The 21,903-nt window shown below is 37.8% G+C and overlaps 1 protein-coding gene across 4 annotated transcripts in view; it reads left to right on the forward strand.

Moving 5' to 3' along the window:
* The window catches only part of CDC14A (cell division cycle 14A), a 169,242-nt gene that overhangs the window by 20,984 nt on the left and 126,355 nt on the right, over positions 1–21,903 (forward strand). For all 4 annotated transcript variants that reach the window (XM_069478288.1, XM_069478290.1, XM_069478289.1 and 1 more), the window contains exons 3-4: positions 8,005–8,080; positions 20,165–20,257. In XM_069478288.1, the coding sequence (XP_069334389.1) occupies positions 8,005–8,080; positions 20,165–20,257 (169 nt within the window). The remainder of the gene's footprint in view (positions 1–8,004; positions 8,081–20,164; positions 20,258–21,903) is intronic.

Consider the following 21,903-nt stretch of genomic DNA (forward strand, 5'->3'; position numbering starts at 1 on the left):
ACACAGCGCATCCAGCAGGGCAAGCAGCCCTTGAGAAACATTCGAACCATTGGCGGGGTTTGCCCAGTAAGGATAACTGTAGTCATAGACTCTGTATTGTGTATATGTAATAGCCAGAATTGTGATATATGCTATGATGTGATAGGTGGAAAGCACTTTAGAAGCCATCTAATTCACTGGCTTCATTGATAGATGAGGATGTGGAGTCCCAGAGAGGCTGAGACACCAGAATAGGGCCATTGAGTGACCAGACCGGGACTGAAACCTCTTGGCTCCCTGTGGTGTTTCGTTCTAGGTCAGACTGCTGTGTGCGTGGGAAGCTTGCTCAATGTGCAGCTGCGCTTCCCCAGGAAGTCGGCATCCGTGTGACTGTAGGCAGTTACGCTGTAAGGGCTTGAGCAAGAACTCAGACTTGTGCCCGTGCCTTAGGTTAGGATTCACTCAGCAGTTAGGGCCTTTTAGAAATGAGATCATTATGCGTTTCAGCCATGTACAGGAACTTGATCGTCTGACTGGAGGGCTGCTAATATTCTAGTGACAGGGAAAATATCAGGTGGTGTGTCTAGCCCAGCAGCAGTGCTGATTAATTTCACCAAGCTTTTATACATGCCACACACATATATAATCTCACTGTGCTGTCACTGCTATCTTAACATTTATCACACTGTAATAATGTCTTTACTTGTCCTCTCAGCAGGTGGCAGGGGGACTGGTGGTCAGCAGGCTTCGTGTGAATAAGTAGATAAGTAGACAAAAAATATCAGCAATGCTGATAAACAAAATTAAAAGATTGGTCTTCCTTAAAATGACCTTAAAGAAGTTTTTCATCCTATTTTCAAAGCAGTTAAATTTTGGGGGAGTTTTTTTGTTTTGTAAACACTCTTTGATTAATATGCTAACTTGTAGTACCTTGCTCAGATGAGATAGTTATAAATTTTGTTGAGTGAATGGGTAATGCTTGGAATGTAGCTTATCTTTTTGCTCAGGAGTTGAAAATTTTCACATGAAGCTTCTAATATGTAGAATAAGGTAGAACAGTGCTTCAAACAATGGTTCTTCTGGGAATGGACTCACTTATATTATAGTTATTAGAAAAACCAAAGATAGGCCAGGCACGGTGGCTCACACTTGTATGGGAGGATTGCTTGAGCCAGGAATTCAGGACCAGTCTGAGCAACATAGTGAAACCCCATCTCTTAAAAAAAAAAAAAAAAAAAAGGTAGCCGGGTATGGTGGCACACAACTGTGGTCCTAGCTACTTGGAAGGCTGAGGCTGGAGGATCTCTTGAGTCCAGGAGTTTGAGGTCCCAGTGAGCTATGATGATACCACTGCACTCTAGCTGAGTGACAGAGCGAGACCCTGTCTTAAAAAAAAAAAAAAAGAAAAACCAAAGATAAAATGATAGTACATCATAAACTTCATAAATCTTGTGAGATAGACATGCTGAGTATGACAAAGAGGCTTCTAGCCCCAGCTTCTATTTCCCTTGAAATCTATAGGATCAGCATTTGTGAGTAGTGGGTGACCCCTGTGAACATTTGCCCTGATCTTTGGGCTCCCATTTCTTTGTTCTGCCCATAAGGAGATGACCCGCCTTCCTCCCCATTCCCCTCCTCTACTTGTAGGACTCCAAATGCTCCAATTCTTTTAATTTCTTTCTTGTCAAAACAGGAAGGAATTTGATTTCAGCTATTTACACGTCCTGAAGAAAAGATTGACTGGTTTTCGCTTAATAATTCATGAGTTTCATTTTAGTTATTGACCCATAATTTTCCAGCCTTGCTAGAGGAAATTTGCAAATCGGTGGAGAGAGAGACTCATTTGCTCATTCATTCACTCGTTTGGAGATGAAACTGAGGATACTCTGAAGTAATAATATATCCAACCTTTTCCCTGCCCAAATGAGACCAGAATACTCTTCCTTTCTGCAAAGACAAAGTGGGGGCTCTAGTCTGGCTGTGGCTCTGGAAGTCTTTTCCTAGGAATTGCCACAATGGAGAGACACTGTCCAGTGTTATTAACTTCAAGCTTAGGAGCCCATTCAGCACTCAAATTTATTCACAGAGCCTCTAATGGGCTTATCTTTGCCATTTCTCCCCGCTAGTTGATGACTTCCCATTTCTGCTCTTTTACCCTGAGCCCAACTCTCATTTTCCTGCCTTTGTTCCAAGTTGCCCAAATATGTATTTTATACTTCCTAGCACATTTGACTTATTTCAATTGATTATAAACTGATTTTCATTTTGATATTTCCATCTAGCTAATGATTATAAATGTGTTTCCATTTTTCTTCATCTCTGGTGAAGAAGATTCTTAAAAAGAAGCATGTCGTGGGAAGGTGTCTTCCTTATTCATGACATTTTATTATACCAGAGTTATTGATAACCAGCATGGTGTGAGCAACTATGACTATTTTTTTCAATGATCCTGACATTTTCAGAAATGTATTTAGCTACTTAGAAAGCTATATCTATGTAAAACTATATTATTTTAATATTCTTATAAACATAAGCTTAAGGAAAGGATATATCAAATGACTTGAAGGTAGAGTTTGTTGCCTTTATATTTGCCTGTGACAATTCTGACTCTTGAAGACTTGTTTTAAATTGCTTCTGGCTGTGCAAAGTTTTTGACTGAATTTCTTAGTGTGGCTTGAAGGCTGTTCTTCATTTTGTGGGATATAAAGGCTAAGTTTCAAGATATTGTGGGGTAAGAAGTCCTCTGTGTTAAGATTGCTTGTTTTTTCTCCACCTTTAACCTGGCTATGGCTAAGAAAGGCATATCTTCTTCATTGCAGCTATCTTTGGATGCAACCTGCTTTTGTAGCAACTTGTCTTTTTGAGGGACAGAGAAAAAAGGAGGGAACTACAGCTCCTATTTTTCCATCCTCCCCTGGTTTAGTTCCCACACTAGCTTTTTGGAAATACGACCCCCTTGAATAAAAGGGTATAAAAATTACCAAGACCTAATCTCACTGTCAGGAAATACATGGGCCCTTGAAGGGAAAGGATATTAATTGTCTTCAAATATTTTATCTATACCTTATTCATGGTACTTGTCAGTTTCTCCAGTCATTTATAGTTATTTTTATTCTTATTTTATCTTTTTTTTTTTTTTTTTTTTTTTTTTTTTTTTTGTTGAGACAGAGTCTCACTTTGTTGCCCAGGCTAGAGTGAGTGCCGTGGCGTCAGCTTAGCTCACAGCAACCTCAGACTCCTCGGCTTAAGCGATCCTACTGCCTCAGCCTCCCGAGTAGCTGGGACTACAGGCATGCGCCACTATGCCCGGCTAATTTTTTTCTATATAGATTTTTAGTTGTCCATATAATGTCTTTCTATTTTTTAGTAGAGACGGGGTCTCGCTCAGGCTGGTCTCGAACTCCTGACCTTGAGCAATCCACCCGCCTCGGCCTCCCAGAGTGCTAGGATTACAGGCGTGAGCCACCGCGCCCGGCCTATCTTTTCATTTTGATCAGTCTTGTCCATCAGCACAGAACATTGTCCAATTTTGTAGCCATTAGCCACATGTGGCTTTTGAACACATTTCAAGTGACAGGAGAATTTTTAATTTATATAACTTTAATTAATTTAAATTTAAATAGCCATGGCTAGTGGCTAACATGTTGGAGAGTACAGATCAACTTAAGGATGAGGTCTGTGTTTGATTTACTTTTTCCTGTGTTATTGGATATATGAATTTATTAATATTTTCCTGGTGTTTGGTGAAATAGGATCATCTGTTAACCAGATTGCTTCCAAAAGTATAAGCGACTCTTCCAGCCTTATTATTAGAAACTGTGTAGCTTTGAATTTGAGATTGAAGTTGGATTGTAATGGTTAGTTTGAAGCTGGAATTACATGACTTGAATTCTTTGTGCTTTCCTGCAATTTGTTCAAAGTGAGCTTAAAAAGCTTAAGTAACCATAACTAAAAATTCCAAATTTAACTTCAAATTCCACTGGTGTCAATATTCATGTTCAAGTAGAAAAAACAAGGTATGTTAGTCAAAAGTCTTGCTTCCGTTAACCCAAGGACAAGGACATCTCTGTTACAGAAACAGGATTGCCTTAATCAATTCTGGCAGATGCATATTTGCATACAGGCATGCCTCGGAGATGTTGCAGGTTTGGTTCCAGACCACTGCAGCAGAGTGAATATTGCAATAAAGCCAGTCACATGAATCTTTTGGTTTCCCAGGACATATAAAAGTTATGTTTACACTGTACTGTAGTCTATTAAGTATGCAATAGCATCATGTCTAAAAAATCAATGTACATACCTTAATTAAAAATACTTTATTGCTAAAAAATGCTAATGATCATCTGAGCCTTAAATGAGTTATAATATTTTTGCTAGTGGAGGGTCTTGCCTCAATGTGAGGGTTGCTGACCGAGGGGTAGTGGTTGCTGAAGGTTGTGGTGCCTATGGAAATTTTTAAAAATAAGACAGCAATGAAGTTTGCCACATCATTTGACTCTTCCTTTCTTGAAAGATTTCTCTGTAGCATGCGATGCTATTTGATAACATTCTACCTACAGTAGAACTGTCAAAATTAGAGTCAGTCTTCTCAAACTCAGCTGCTGCTTTATCAACTAAGTTTATGTAATATTCTAAATCTTTTGTTGTCATTTCAGCAAGGTTCACAGTTTCTTCACCAGGATTAGATTCCATCTCCAGAAACCACTTTCTTAGCTCATCTATAAGGAGCAACTCCTCATCCATTCAAGTTTTATCATGAGATTGCTGCAATTCAGTCGTATCTTCAGGCTCCACTTCTAATTCTAGTTCTTTTGCTATTTCTACCACATCTACAATGACTTCGTCCACTGAAGTCTTGAACCCTTCAAAGTCCTCCATGAGAGTTGGAATCAACTTCTTCCAAACTCCCGCTAATGTTGATATTTTGACCTTCTGCTGTAAATCTTAAACCTAAGGAGCCAATCTGTGCTAGCTTAAAACTTTTTGTCTGCAGCTTCCTCACCTCTCTCAGCCTTCTTATAGAATTGAGAGAGTTAGAGCCTTGCTCTGGATTAGGTTTTGGCTTAAGTGAATGTTGTGGCTGGCTTGATTTTCTATCCTGATCACTAAAACTTTTTCCCTATCAGCAATAAGGCTATTTCGCTTTCTTATTCATGTGTTCACCAGAGTAGCACTCTTAATTTTTTTCAAGAACCTTTTCTTTGCATTCACAGCTTGGCTGTTTGGTGCAAGAGGCCTAGCTTTTCGCCTTTCTTGCCGTCCTCACGAAGCTTAATCATTTTTAGCTTTTGATTTAAAGTGCACAACGTATGACTCTTCCTTTCACGTGAACACTTAAAAGGTTTTTAATTTTGTCTGCTTTCAGTATTGTGTCTCAGGGAATAGGGAGGTCCCACGAGAGGGAGAGATCCTGTATTCTTTTCATTTTGGTTTTTTTAGAGTGAGTTCTTGTTGATTGGTCTTGGACTGGTCAGTAACTAAGTTATAGGTATAGCTCATTTTGGATTCATGGGTATTTTGTTTATATATATAGCACAGCACCACACTGGGAACTTTAGAAATAAATCAAGAACTTTTATTTCTTTTTTCTTTGCCTTTTATTTTTTGTTTTAAATTTATGTAAATTTATGGGGTACAAGTACAATTTTGTTACAGATTTGTGTAGTAGGGGTCAAGTCAGGGCTTTTACAGTATCCATCACCCAAATAAAGTACATTGTACCCATTAAGTAATTTCTGATTATCCAATGCGCCTCCCCCCCGCCCCCCGCTTCTGAGTCTCCATTGTCCATTATTCCACTCTCTATGCAAGAACTTTTATTTCAAATCATTGTAGGTTTTCTTCTTTGGCATCTCTGTGTTCTTCTCATGAAGCCTATGTACAAAGACAGCTAATTTTGGTGCTACCTGGAATATAAATTCCAAAATAGTACCAAGTTGGTTAACATGGATAAAATATATAAGTTCAGTATACTTTATTTATATAAGGCAAGTGGCTAATGGCAGATTTCATGTAACGTAATGATATGGTTGTGATAGTCTGGGTGGCAGAAAAAAATTAAATCAAATGACTTCCTCAAAATAAAGGGGTTGGATTTTTGGAAACTTGTTGGTATCTAGTAAACTTGTTGTCTAGGCTAAATTGAATTTAGAGCATTAATGAGCAAACTATTCATACGAATACTTATTTCTTGAAGTTTTTTATGTTATGTGTAGGGCATTCTTCTAAGTGTAGGTATATGGTATGGTCCCTGACAGAGTTGAGCAAGTAGAATCTACACTTGAAATAATTTACAACATGCAGTAGCATGTGTAGTAGATCAGAAGAGTGATTCAGAGGGCAAGTTTTGAGAACTTTGAGAGGAAGGTAGTTAGTGTTCCCTAAGAGTGACTGGAAGGGCTTCCTGGAGAAGGTAGGATTTGAACTGGATTTTGAGGAAGCTAGAGTGTAGCAGAATCAGAAAAGGAGGGTACTCTAGGCAAGGAGACCGATGTGAGCAGAGGCTTGGATTAAGAATATGTGTAGGCTCGTCACACTGGCTAACACCTGTAATCCTAGCACTTTGGGAGGCCGAGGCAGGAGGATCACTTGGGGCCAGGAGTTCGAGATCAGCCTAAGCAAGAGCGAGATCCTGTCTCTTCAAAAAATAGAAAAATTAGCTGAATTAGCTGGGCATGGTGGCACATGCCTGTATTCCCAGCTACATGGGAGGCTGAGGCAGGAGGATCGCTTGAGCCCAGAAGTTGGAGGTTGCTGTGAGCTATGATTGTGCCACCACTATAGATAGCCTGGGTGACTGAAAGAGACCCTGTCTCAAGAAAGAACAAGAAAAAGAAAAGAACATGCGTGGAGTATTTGGGAGTGAAGATTTCATATGGGACCTGTTAGAAGATAAGGTCAGCCAGGAGGCAAGGGAAATGTGTAAGGCTTTGCTTGTTGGGCCAAAGAATTATTCTGAAGACAGTAAGGAGCCATTAAACAATTTCGAATAGTGGGAGGATATATGAGAAGTGAGATTTTATGAAGATGAATCTCTATTGTGGAACACAGGAGGACTAGGAAAGAGAGAGAGAATTTAAACAGTATAGGTGTGAGATGAAGATCTGGACTTCCATTGATGAAGTGGGAACGGGAAAGGGAGGGATGAATTGGAGTAGTAGCTTATTTGATATATAAGAATCAGGTATTTTTTTTGTTGGCCTGTTGTGATTGAGAGGTTTCGTACCTGAGTGACTGGAAGAAGCAAAATATTTTTTAGTCTGGGGGCCTGATTCGAAGGAAAACTGGGTTGAATTTTAGACATTTTGAGTTCAGGTGATAAAAGGGCCTGTGGGTGGTGGGTCCAGCAGTTATCTGAAGATGGGGGAGACTGCTGCTGGCTTTAAGTGGAGATACCCCTTTTCTGTAGGGTTGTCAGTTAAATTCATGGCAGTGGATAAGTGAGCAGATCTGCAGATTGATGACTGTATCCAGGAAAGGCAAAGAGGTGGAGAGAGGGGGAGGAGCCAGTATGTCTTATAATACAGAAACTTCAAGGAGAATGAAAGCTGAATAAAGACCACTGGATTTAAGATTCTTGAGAATTGAGAGCTAGCTTTGAGTGGAATAGTTGGAATTGGAACCCAGAGTACACCAGCTAAGTTTATGACTAAGCAGGTGATAAAGAAATAGAAGCAGGTGGTATAGGCCATGTCCACATTATATTCATGTTGGTTCTTTCCTTGCCTGCTTTTTGGTACTTTTATAATACTTAAATGGCCTATCAGGGAGATAAAAGAAGGTCAAACTCAAAACTGTCCAACTAGTTCCCTGTTAAGAGACTAGCTAGAGTAGCTAGAGGACATTAGTGGGGTGAAAACATTAGTTATTTGGATTACCATAAATCAGATTAGTTATATAATGATCCTTGTTTCTCTGAAGATAATTGGAATTTGATTGCAAATTTATTGAAAATAAAAATGAGCTTTGATGTCACTGATAATTCTACTAAATATTACATTTTTTGTTTGTTTTCTTATATCTTAGTTTCTATGCAGATTTTGGACCTCTGAATTTGGCAATGGTGTACAGATATTGCTGTAAACTAAACAAGAAACTAAAAGTGAGTATTATAGTGATGTTTATATTTTGGTATTAAAACGTTTGAACCACGTGATCTGCCCAGTGGGATTGTTGTGCACACACTGCTTAGTCAGGTAGTCTTTGTTTTTGTTTTTTTTTTTAATTTTAAATTAAAACGTTTCAGAATATTACAGGGATACAAACACTTTAGTCAGGTAGTCTCGATCTTTGAAAATTTGAGTAGTTCACCTAGAAGTTGAAATTGATCCTCCCGATGACACCACAAAGGACATGTTAACCTCTTTCATTTCTCAGTATGAATTGCAATGTGAGCTGAATGAAGTCATTGGAATAGTGATCTGAGAAAGAAAAAGCACAAGTTCTTTTAGGTTATTGTTAATGAGTCTCTATCAAATTCCCTGCTAGGATAATTTTTCTGAAACTTTCAGATTCACTTGTAGACACTGTTACCAGTAATGAAGGGGCTCATCAGGGCTGGAGCTCTGGGGCATGACTATTGTCTGTCTGGTCAAGATTGAAATTTTTGCATATTTCTTGAATATTATCTCTGTACAGTTAACAGCCAAGTGAAATTGATGAGCCAGCAGTGATAGGGCATTGACTTTAGGTGACATGGCAGAATTCAGGTCATATATTTAGTATTCATCTATATTTTTGATTTTACATGGCGATCTAGTTTCATTTTCTGTATTTATATGTGGATTTTGGCAGTTAGCTTTTTTTTTTTTTCTCTTTAAGCATATGAGGAAGAGTGCCATCTATAGGCCTAGTTTTGGTAAACTTACTTCATCACACAGAAAGCAATATTTATCTATCTTTTTCTTCCAATTTCTTTTCTTTTTTTTTTTTTTTTTTTGAGACAGAGTCTCACTCTGTTGCCCAGGCTAGAGTGAGTGCCGTGGCGTCAGCCTAGCTCACAGCAACCTCAAACTCCTGAGCTCAAGCGATCCTCCTGTCTCAGCCTCCCGAGTAGCTGGGACTACAGGCATGCGCCACCATACCCGGCTAATTTTTTCTATATATATTTTTGGCTGTCCATATAATTTCTTTCTATTTTTAGTAGAGGTGGGGTCTCGCTCTTGCTCAGGCTGGTCTCGAACTCCTGAGCTCAAACGATCCGCCCACCTCGGCCTCCCAGAGTGCTAGGATTACAGGCGTGAGCCACCGCGCCCGGCCTTCTTCCAATTTCTAAATGAAGATCTTAAATATTTCAGTTTGAAGGGCAAAATACTACAGAGCAGGTTTTTAACGATAACTACTAAATTATAACACTCAGGTGTTTTATTCTTTCTGCTAGGTAAAATGTTACTAGTGTTACATAGTACAGTGCCTTGTACATATTAACTGCTAAATGATTATCTTTTGATCTGATTGGTATTTATTGAACTTAGGTATACAAGGCAGTCTGATGGAGAGTCTCCTATAGAATATATTATGTATTTATGAATTTACAAACTTTTGCCAGTTGATCCCAAAGTGCTAACTGGTCATGGAATGATAACAAAGAGAGATCTTTTTAGTCAGTAATCAGATAACATAAAATCTATTGCACTCATCTTTTCTAGCAGTTAACTTATAAAGTTGTGTAGCTTGAAAAGATATATGTAAATGCCTTTAACTAAACCAGATCTGTTTTTCAGAAAAGAAGCAACTGACAGTAATTTAGAAAATAAAATAGAGATTTTTGCAATCACCAAGGAAGTAAATAATATCCTTTTTATATAAAAGAACTTTTAATGGCTGAGTTAGCAAGGAAAGGATAATTAATAAATAATTGAAGTTTATCTCTTTGTTTTGAGGACCAGGGAATTTCTTTGCTTTCCTAATTAGTCATGTTGGTATGTAGTTGGTATGAACTGGGTATTAATGATATGGGAACTGAGTACTATGTGGAGTGACCAAAGAGAAAGTGCATTTATAGGAAAATAAAATCACTGGTCTGACTCCGTGTTCTACTTAATAGCAATTGCACAAGAGTAGATGGATTGAATTAAGACTACTTTTTTCTACCATATTCTATACTATACAATATGGGTAAGTATATGTAAAAACTCGTTTTGATTTTCTTTCATTTACAAAGCTTTCTTTCAGCCTTAGGAAAGTTTAGTCTAGTCCCCTCGGTTCGTTTCTGTGATCAGGTAATCTGTTGGATGCCTGGAATGACATTTCTAGATTTAGTACAATAGCGGACACTTTCCTACTTGCTGAAGGATTGAATTTTCAAAACTCAAATGTTAGTAAGTCATGGGTTATCTCAATGTATCTCAATGAAGTGTGCCAAATAGAATCTCTATTTTAGGAGAAAAAGATTTGCTTTACCATTCCAAAGTTGCAATTGCTTCAGCCTCGTGGAATCTCTATTTCTTCATTTATAACATAGAAATTACAGAGTTCTCACAGGGTGTTGGTTAGTATTATATCAGAGAATAGATGTAAAAAGCTTTGTAAATTTTAAGGTCCTATACAAAATAAAGTTACTATTATAACATTTGTGAATTCTGATTGGAAATATAATAAAGACAGTTCTATGAAATTTATGAACATCTTCTTCCCAGCCTTAATGCTATCATTTCCATATGGGAAAGCTGCCCAATATAATTTTAGGAATCTAAATGACCATTTAGTCAAGACTCAGAAAGGGAGACCAGAGAGAGGTATGTGACTTGCCCAAGGCTGTAAAGTCAGGGCTAGATTCCAGGGTTCATGACTGTATCATTCCTGTTCTCTCCACCTTTGGTAGTAACAGCAGGTTCTGGTTTACAATCTTCCTGTGTTCACTTGGAGCATTGTCCCAACTACCTCACCTTGTCCCATGGTGGCTTCAAGGCTTCTGTGCCTCTTCTGCTCCAGAGACTGTTCCTGCCACCCTGGTGGCACTTCCAGGAACCCAGAATCCAGACTCTTCCACTTGGAATACGCCCTTCTAGTTCCTTGCCTTGTACATTCTGTCTCTCTCACCCTACTGGGATCTCTAGACCTTCAGTCTCCCTGTTCTTTCAGTCTGTTGGAGCCCTGATGATGTCTCTTGTCTGCAGCCCATGGTCACTTATTCAGTAAAGTTTTGGGCACCTTGCTTTTCTGCGTTTTCCCTTGTACACCTTGCCAGCTATCACCCTTGGTGTTTTCCTGGTGGATGATATCATCCACTAATTTACTGGGAAACGGCAGTATCCTTGCCACTCCCAACCTTGGACTTTACCCCACAGCATGCTAACTGTTCGTGCATTTGCTTGTGACGCCCAGTCTGATGGGACTGCCCTTCCCCTCTGGCTTGACAACTACTTGTTCTTTAATACTTTGTTCAGCCACCACCCTCTAGGGAGCATCTTCTTGCCCTTCTGGACTGGGCTGGAGGAGCCTCCCTTGTTTTCCCATAATTCTCTGTGCAGATCTCTATTGCTGATGAATTATGATTACCTATTTGCACCTGCTTCTCTCTAGACTATGAGATTCTGGAGGATGGGGGCATGTTATACATCTTTGTGTCGCAGTACCCAGCACAAGGTTACCAAACAGAACCTTCTCTTGACTTTGTCATGATCCCCTTCACTTGAAGATCTTTTATCATTTTGCCTCCTGAGGTTTCAGAAGGATAGCCTGCCTGCAGTGTGTTTACATCCTTGCTACTCACTGATTTCTTTTTCTTTTTCATATATTTACTTTTTATCAAATTTGTTAATGTTACAGAGTTCTTGCACTGCCAAACCATGCCTGAGAATTCAAAGAAAGAAATGGTACAATGGACAGCCTCATCCACCCGTCATATAATACATTAAAACTTGATTCATGTACGTTTTGATATTTTCACTATCTTTTAAAAAGTTATACCAACAGTTGGAATTTAAATCTGCTCAGGTCTTCCTCACTGATTTCTTATTCCTTTGCTATCCAACTTTTGCTTTCCCCACTCTACTGAAACTGCTCTAGTGACATCTTAAATGCTGAATCTGATGACATTTGCTAGGTCCTCAAACTCCTTTACTTCTCTGAATAATTTGGCACTATTTTAATAACTGTGTCCTAGAATTCTTCTCTTGTGTGATTTCCTAATTCCTTTAGCCACATTTTATTTTCCAGTTTGGAAATTTTTATTCTTTCCTATAAAGTTTTTGTGATTCCTGCCCTTATGTGATACCTTATGTAGACAGGTAATATTTTGCTGTGCATTCTAATCCAGACCCAAATTTCTCTTTTTTATGTCAAAAGATATTTTTTCCAGTTGATGCTTTGAAGTGGTGGTTTATTGCTATTTTTTGTATCCATTTGCATTCTATTCCCAATGGCCTCAGTTTTAAATATGTTGATTAGAATGGGAAATTATCCATCAAACATCTGCTTAGATTAAAAATTCAAAAACAAAACTCACCACCACTAACAAAAACCATGCTACTTATTTTAAACTATACTTTAAAAATCGTGTTAATAAATGCTACGAGTTTTGCAGTAATAGATTGCAGTTTGCTATTTCTGGTCAATAGTTACTGTGATGGAGGAAGCAATCAAAAGAGAGAAGATTTATTGACGTGAGAACAATTTATAAAACTGGGTATGTTATTTAATGTAAAATGTCATCAGTGATTGATGGGCTGACTTATTAATCTGATATTTCAAGGAATCCATAAACCCTTAAAATTACAAAATTTTGTGTATATTTACATTTTTCTTCTGGTGGATCTATAGGTTTTTGACAGGTTCTCCGAGGGATTCTTGGCACAGACAATGCTAAGAACACTGGGCTTTAGAATATAAGGGCCCCTGAAAGAGAAGGCTGTATTAATAAATGACAAATTGTGGTATTTAACAAAAAACCCAAATATAATCTCCAAACTTGATTAGTTAAAAATATCTTTTAATTACTAATTTAATAATCTGAAAGTTTTATAAATGTAATATGATTGAACTGGCTTTTCCTAAAATAGTCAATATAGTTTTAATTATTGATTTCACTTTTCCTCAGAGAAAAATAAAACCCCAGCTTGGGAGGGAAAAACATCTCTGAAAAAAAGGGACAGTTTCTAGGGCAGTGATTTTTTTTTATTTTAATACCTGCTGTTATGAATCAATGGGATAATTACAGTAATCTCGAGGACTATTTTAAAAAGGATTAAAAGAATATTCACAGAAATGTACAAAACATCCCACATAGTCCTTTCAGTGTAAAAGGGGCAGGGGGTGGACATCATGAAATGAATGATTGTATTGAAGCACTGGAAGTACCTGGCAGATGGTGGGGCCCAGGGAATGTCCTTGTTGCTGAATGAATCAGTGCAGTAATCCTATCCTGGAAACCAGGCACCTGCCACCGTATCAGGTGGTTGTACACAAGTACTCTTTTGATTTGATTAGACCACCCTCTTATTATAACTATAAAAACATGCCGAGATTTCAACATGTTGAGATTTCTTCACGTGGATCTCTTCTGTTTCAGGTTCGTGGGCTTTGGGAGAGGAAAAGCAAGCTACATTCCGGGGCTAGTTCACGTAATTTAAAGAGGTCCAAAGCAGTGTTAACTCTCATGGGTGTGAGCATATGCAGAGTTGGCAAGGCATGGACCTCTTCTGCCCATTCGGGGATCCTCAGACAAGAGGAACCCCATTTATAGAAAATGCCCACATGCCTTCAGTAGTTATGAACATGATCAAAGCTTTATGAGGAACTTTTCTCTGACATTTTGACTTCTACTTTAATGAAATGTGCTATTTCATTAATGAAATGTATTTGGTTTGAGACAAAATGGACCATATAAAGACATCTTTTTCTTTTTTAAAGAAACTATTCACCCGAGTTTATCATAGCACTAAATAAAAACATAAACCATATTTTGTTTTGTACAGCCAAAGAAAATTTTCAAGAATATTCCTTTCCTGAGAAAGTTGGAGGTAAAACATGTAAAGGTCACGGCTGCTCACAGGAAGACCTGTTCATTTTATCGCTTTTGCAGTGAGATGACCACTGATTGCTATGGAGATGCTGATTGCTGTGGCCATTACTGGGCTAGCCTAGTCACCTGTAAGAGAATGGGGCCTTGGTCATCGTGGTCCCTGTGCTGTGATCTACTTAATCAGACTGCCATTATTGGCAGAGCTTGCTTGTTTAGGGAAGTGCATGGGCTCTCTTTTTTATTGAAGAGCATTTTATCCAGGCTGCACTAATATCTTCTTTAACTCAGTCAGACTGATTCATACCGCTTCATTAAACACAGCATTCTAACCAAATAACTTGAAGATTTTACTTTTAAGCATGGCAAATGACTTTTCCAAAAGGCTGCTTAAACTCTGTGTTTCTTGTTACTTTGAATTGACCATTAACACTTTTTTATTTTTTATTTTTTTGGTTTTAAGCTTGGTTGCATCACCTTTTATTGTTGAATGGGTAACACAGTTTGTGGTCTCCTGACTTAAGCTGATCAAGTGCATGATTTGTGTTTGTTACCATAAACCAAGGATGGCCTGGCCTGTTTGTTATTTGGGTAGCTTATCATCGTTTTCTTCTCTCTCTGACTTGCTGTGGCTTGTTTTTCACAAGGAGTGCAACCTTTTACAGAGCTTTCCTTTCTGAGATAGAAATTGTCTGTCTGGGCTCCATATCTTTATCTTAATTTGTATTATTCTATTATAGCAGTCATTGTTTTTCGGTTTACAAGTACAATTAAATATTTATTTGATATATTATACACTTAGCCTGATTTACATAAGAGGGGCATAACTTTGACTCTCAGGTAAGCAATACAAATCTAGAAGTTTCTATAGGATTGATTATGTTAATTGATAGATATTTAATACTAAATCCCATCTGTTATCTACTATTGTTTTGGCCTTGTTTTTTTTTTTTTTTTTGAGACAGAGTCACTCTGTTGCCCAGGCTAGAGTGCTGTGGCGTCAGCCCAGCTCACAGCAACCTCAAACTCCTGGGCCCAAGGGATCCTCCTTGCCTCAGCCTCCAGAGTAGCTGGGACTACAGGCATGTACCACCACACCTGGCTAATATTTCTATTTTTAGTAGAGGTGAGGCCTCGTTCTTGCTCAGGCTGGTCTCAAACTCCTGAGTTCAAGTGATCCTCCCACCTTGGCCTCCCAGAGTGCTAGGATTACAGGCGTGAGCCACTGCGCCTGGCCTGTTTTGGCCTTGTTAAATGTAACAATTATTATACCTGTAATTAACATCATTTCATTGGTCTTTGTGTGCTGTGAATGCATCCCTATGCAGTTATTCTCTTATGTTTATAATAAGCTTTGGCCAATATTTTGTATCAAATAGTCATTAGATTGTGAACCTATGAGGCTACAGACCAGAGTCGCCCTCCCCTGTCACCTCATTGCTTAGCAGTGTTTGACACACAACAGCTGCTCAATTCATGCTGATAGAACCAATAGAACTTTCTTCAGCCACAGTATCCTGGCACCCAGATTCAGCAAACTGGTTACCTGTGGGCTGCATTCGGTCCATAGATGTGTTTTGTTGGGCATGAATGCTGTTTAAAAAAATTCAAATTCATAGTCAACATCTGCAATTTATGAAAACTTCCAAAAAATTCTAGATTTTTGGCTTCTTTTAAATATTGCAATATCTGACAATTCTGGGCCCAGATCCCTGCCTGGGAGCAGCAGGTTGGAGCTTAGTGTGCTTTGGACAGGGAATGCTTTTCTAGTTTGCCAACTGCCCCATTTCAAACTCTTGGCCCCTGAGAACATCTGAATTTGGAACCTGTGGAATAATGCCATTTAAGACAGCTTAATTGTGGAATCATTAAAAGAACTTGTTCCTAAGTTGTTATCACATGGAATGCATGATTTACAAATTGTAATCAAGTTTTTTGAGGAATCTGGAGAAATGCGCATTTTGTAACATGTTTTTAAAAGGCTTATGGCATTATTTGAAATTCCTTTATAAGAATTTAAAGTTCTTTTGGGGTTACTTGACCAGATGGACAGTGTTTTAGGATCCACATAAGACATTTCCAGGAGTGGGACCAGTCACATGTTTATGCAGCTCTTCTCCACAACTTAGCAATATCTTGGAGTAGTGGATTTCAGTGTGTGGTCCCTGGACCAGAAGTGTCAGCATTACCTGGGAACCCGCTAGAAATGCAAATTCTTAGGCTCTACTGACCCAGATTCTCAGGAGGTGAGAATCTGTTATTTAATGCCCTCTAGGTGATTCTGAACCAGTCTCTTAAGAGGATGAAATGTAATACAATAATATAATAATAAAATATAGTTTCAATTTAGATTTAGTTTTTTACTTCTAAAAAGTTTTAGTAATATTGACCAATTCAACCTGACAATTATTTAAATTCTGAACCATGAAACTTGTTATGGCCTCATAATTGAGATGTACACAAATTATCTAGTTCAGTGGAACAGTTATGGGTTTATCCTGCTTATTTGACCAATTTTTAACTTCACTTTGCTATTGCACGCAGTGTTTTTGTTTTGTAACCTCTGAGCTTCTCATATAAAGCAAAAAGAGTCTGTAATAGAGCATATTGCTCACTGAAAAGCCAGTGATGATGGCATTACTTTGCAAGTGTTCTTGAAGGGCTGGGTCAGTATACCAGGCTGCAGAGGAGACAGGCCAGATTAAGGAAGGGGCTGCTGTCCGGTTTGGAGGCATGGTACTAGGGCAGAATCTGAGAAGACATCTACTGGCTTAATTTATAAACTAGAATCTGATTATCTCCAAATGTGACTTTCTTTCCCTGTATTATAAAGTTCTTTCATGAAAGATCTGGGAAGATGAGTTAATGTTCTTCTAAAGCTGATTTAGTCATCAGTGTCTCCACTGATACTGTTTGTTTTAGGTCCTCTGATAATAAATAAGTATTTTTTTTTAAGGGAGGGGCATGTTTAATATTTGAGAGGAAAAAAACATTAAAAGAGTTTTTGTATATCAGCTCAATCATATAAACATGAGCTAAACAGTTGACAAAATGTTTTGTTATCCCTGAAATTTTTCATTCTGTTACCCAAATATCTCCTCTGTTGAACAGCATCACTGGTATTAAACTATGGGGCAGGGTGACCATAAGAGGGAGACCTGGTTGTGGTAAGGAGGGAAATTAGGACGGACCTACAGTATGTAAAATTTTTCTCTGTTTTCATTCACTTTGAATTAATTTTGATTCCTCGAGCCAACTGTACTCTTAGTGGTCTGATCCAGGAGATATTGTCTGAGCTTTGCTGAGCAGATTATTTCTTACCTGTAGTGCTTTTGAGATGTAACTGAGAAAATTGAATTCCAAAAAAATCTAAGCAAGGTAAATGTTAGGAGCTTTAAACTTTTTCCTAAAACCGGTTAGGAAGCTCTCAAAAAAAAAAAAAAAAAAGTAAAAAAAAAGATTATGTTTACTTTCTGTAGGTGGCTTCTCATAGGAAATCTTTTTAAGTAGTTAAAATTTCTACGTAGACTTTTTGAAAGCCATTCTTTATCTGATGTAATTTCTGAAAGCTTGTAAAGTTTAAACAATTTTTCTAAAATCTTTAAAATTTTAGTTTGCACTATATTTACTTAAAAAGTATTTTTTTCCCATGGTTGGGTATGGTTTAGTTTATGGGAGAATAAGGCAGCTCTTTTTTTTCCTTAAAAAATATTTATAGGTATGCAGTGAAAAGATCTCTATCAGAATTCTGTCTTTTAGCTTCCTGCTTCCTATTCCAGAATGGTGTCCGTATTCCATATACTTTAAGAGAAAACAAAAAGCAAGCAAACACAAAAGGGTTCCCCCCAAGCCCCCAAACAAACAAGAAATGAGCATCGGTGATGAAACAAAAGTTATATGAGTTGCCACTTTGGCAAACAGATTTATAAAATAAACACAATTCCACATTATTAAATGGTAACAGTAGTTCGTTATGAAACCTAAATTCTTAGTAGAAAAGAGCATCGAAACAGATAATCCAGGCATGGTGGCTCACACCTGTAATCCTAGCACTGTGGGAGGCCAGGGCATGAGGATGGCTTGGGGCCAGGAGTTTGAAACTGGCCTGAGCAAGAGTGAGACCCCCATCTCTACCAAAAATAGAAAAAAATAGCTGGTCGTGGTGACATGCACCTGTAGTCACAGCTCCTCTGGAGGCTGAGGCAGGAGAATCCCTTGAGCCCAAGAGTTTGAGGTTACAGTGAGCTATGATTGTGCCACTGCATTCTAGTCAGGGCAACAGAGTGAGACTCTGTCTCAAAACAAACAAACAAACAAACAAACAAACAAAACCCAGATAATCCAAACTTCAAGATAGATTGTTGATAATTTTCTTTCACACAAGTATTTTAGGGAAGCAGGAAATGTAAATAGTGAGAGGCTAGGAGCCAGAAGAGCTGGTGAGTCCTTATGCTCAGCCTGATTTGTGTTTATGGAGAGGCTGGCCTACGTAAGGCAGTCTTTAGGTATTTGGGATTCAGAGACAACAACAGTTGCTTAGGTCGGAAGAGACTTTACTCCTCTTGTGGTAAATCAAACATAACTTATGGGAGGGGAACAGTAAGTGGCAAAACCAACCAATCACCCAACAAACAAATAATAAATAAAACAGAAAGAGGAAATGTCCAGAAAGTCAGTAGTTCTATATTGAGAAAGTAAGGAATCAAGTGTAGGCACCATTGGTAGTAATCTTGTAGTCTTTATATAACTTTAGTGCATTAACTTGACTGAGCTGAATTAAAGAAAATATTGAACTTTTTTTCTCTCTATTTCATAGGAATATTTTCACAAGCCGGTCAGAAAATAAGGGCATTGGTAATAAGAGATTTTCTTTGAGTCAAACACTAATTTTTTAAAGTTCAATTAAAAAGGGGACTACCATTTTCAGAAAATGTGATTCTTGGTTATCAATGAAAGGCCTGATTTGGAATGATGAAGGCTTCCTGGTTCATTCCTGGGGTACATGTAGCTACTAGCTACATTTTCTGTGGTTATGAGCTAAAGCCACAATGTAGCAGTTTCATCTTAGAATATTCTTCAGAGTCGGAAATGTTTCTTTTCTTTGTAGACAATAGCAGGGTAGAGAAGAGTATGTAGTTAAGGTCTGTTTACATTTTTAAAGGGGTTCTAAAAGCAGGGATTCTCTGCATGTTGTGTTCAATGTATAAGGTATAAAAAGCTGCTTGTATAGTCACTATGAATTTATAGACAAATACTAAAATGTACTTATGTGCCTGTATTTTGAAAACCATTTGTCAACATACCATAACTTTTGAAATATGAGGAACTGAGCAAATGTCACTGAGTTGCATCCATGTTTTCATTGTCTTATATTTATTTGAGTTTTGATAATTTGATTTCGTTTTAACAGATCTTTTCTGTTACTTCTTTTCTTGTTTAGCATGTATACAACATACCATGTTGATTATTTTGGATTTAGTTAAATACCTGAGCATGCAGCATATTGCCTGGCATACAGCAGGTGCTTAAAAACTTTTTGTTTGAATGCATGAATTTAATATATGGATATCATATATAGGATATATAGGCTATTGAATATAGGATATTTAATATATGGATATTCTATTAAGATGTTTGCTAATATAGTCCTTTTGATGGTTCATCTTTTCCTGTTATCCATTTATTTTCAGATAATTAAAAGGGGATTATTGCAGAACATCTTAGAAAGGAAGTATTGATACTGGTCTCTAAAAATAAAAAAAAATTAGAGAAGACAACAGACTGGTTGACACCTTTAAAAACAAACTGTACAATATGAAAAGTATAGGTAACTTTCCTGGGAGTGGGAGTGGCATGTAGGGAGTAAAAGAGGGTGAATAAATTTTATATATGAGATCAAGAATAAATCATAAAAATGGTTCCTGCTAATAGAGATGCCAATAATTTAATTATTTCTTACCATATGAATTTCTTTTCTTGGAGAGAAAGATATTTGTTATATTGTTGATTCTTATATCATAATTGGGCTATAAAAAGTCTGAGCTAGTAATCTTCCAGCCCCCAATGCTCATGTCCAAATGCCATAGAAATTAAAGTTGAAAGTGATTAAAGTTTACAGGTTGTGACACATCTTGAAATTTAAGAGGTGATATTTATCTTGTGTATATTTTAACATTGTTTCTATGGTTATTGTAACCCTTTTTTTTTTTTATCTCCTGTTTCTAGTCATACAGTTTATCAAGAAAGAAAATAGTGCACTACACCTGTTTTGACCAACGGAAAAGAGCAAATGCAGCATTTTTGATAGGTGCCTATGCTGTAAGTATTTTCTTTATTTTCATTATTTTCTATAATCAGGCCAGTCAAATGCCAATGCTGTCAACTAAAATCCAGGTCACTTTTTCGGTGGGATTGGGAGATGGTGGAGATTATTAGCATTTTGAGAACTGATCGGGAGTGGGAAATGCAGACTAGCGTGGAGGGAGTGTTACTGTCTAGATTTTATTTTCTAGTAGTCAGTGAGAGAATCTTGGAACTGCCCTATGTAGCTTGGATTCCACAGTTGTTATAGGTGTTTTAATAAAAAGAGTGTCTAGCAAGGACATTTCCAGGAAAAAAAAAAAAAAAAAAATATATATATATATAGTGTGTGTGTGTGTGTGTGTATGTATGAACAAAATATAATATTATGGAAGATTTTTAAAGACAGTTGAGTTGTTGCTTTTTTGGGAGAAGAGGAAATTCTAGATTGTACAGTGGAGGATTATTATTATTTTTGTCATCCATTCCTTCATCTATGCAAGTATTTGCAATAATGGGCAAATAGTATAAATCCTGCATATATTATAGCCTCCCTAATAACTAGATAAGACTTTTTAAAAGTAATTTTGATTAGAAATTTTGTTCTCTGCATGCATTAAAATGTCAATATGAATTCCACATGACTCATGCTACAGAGTTTTGAAGTGGATGTTTCTGGAATTTTCTATATATGCTAGGACTGGGCAAAAACATAGAAGGTAGAAACCATCAGGACTAAAACATACTTGCTACCTGTAATATCTTTTCCAGGATATGTGTGTTATCCAGTTAGGAGTATGCTGGTATAAAGGCAGGGAGAAGAGAGGTGTCATTTCCCCTCATCACTGGGGAAGGCCTGTGCTCCTCTGAAGCCTTGGAAGCAACACTGCTATGTGGCCTTTCAAGGGCCTTATTCTAAGGACCTTGATGGAGGGGGCACCAGCTACTGGACATCAAACTCTGCCACATCAAACCAAAAGCTGCAGAGAGAAAAAGCCCAATGGTATTGTTGGAAAGGCTGTCAACTGCTGCAGGGTGAGGCTGAGCAGAATGACAGGCTGTCAGCCAGGCTGGGGCTGGGGCCTTGCTTCTAGCACTGAGGAACCCATCTCTGCCCACTTATCCTCCCTTAACGTGGCTGCAGCAAAGCCTTGGGCCATCCCTTGTTGGGCTGTTTCTTTTTTGCTCTGTAGATGGTAGCATGGTATAGTACAAAGAACCGTTGCTAAGAATCAGAAAAATAAGTTTTTCGTCCTGAAGGGGCTCTGTGATGATCGACTTTATCTCTCTTAGCTTTATTTAGTTTCCTTATCTGTAACATGAGAGGGTTGGATGTAATGACTCCTACATTTCCTTCCAATTCTTAGGATGCTAGGATTATTTGTAGCGCCAGCCAGGCTATTGCTTTTATTTTAAGAGCACACATGAAAAGCTGGCTGTTGGCATGGAGGTTCCATGAAGTGCTGGTAAGTTGAAGTAAGCAGGCATGTTTATCTTTTTACTGTACATTGATAATTACTATTCATTTGAAACTCATGATTGACACTGTGACTAAAATATAGAGAGCCTATGTCATCTCTGGATTCATGCTCTGTAAACAAGCATGTCTTTCCTGCAGGGGTTTGCAATGCTTTGTTAGCATGTTATCTGTGGATCCTTTGTCG

This window comes from Eulemur rufifrons, chromosome 8 (assembly GCF_041146395.1).
Source record: "Eulemur rufifrons isolate Redbay chromosome 8, OSU_ERuf_1, whole genome shotgun sequence".
Taxonomy (NCBI): domain Eukaryota; kingdom Metazoa; phylum Chordata; class Mammalia; order Primates; family Lemuridae; genus Eulemur; species Eulemur rufifrons.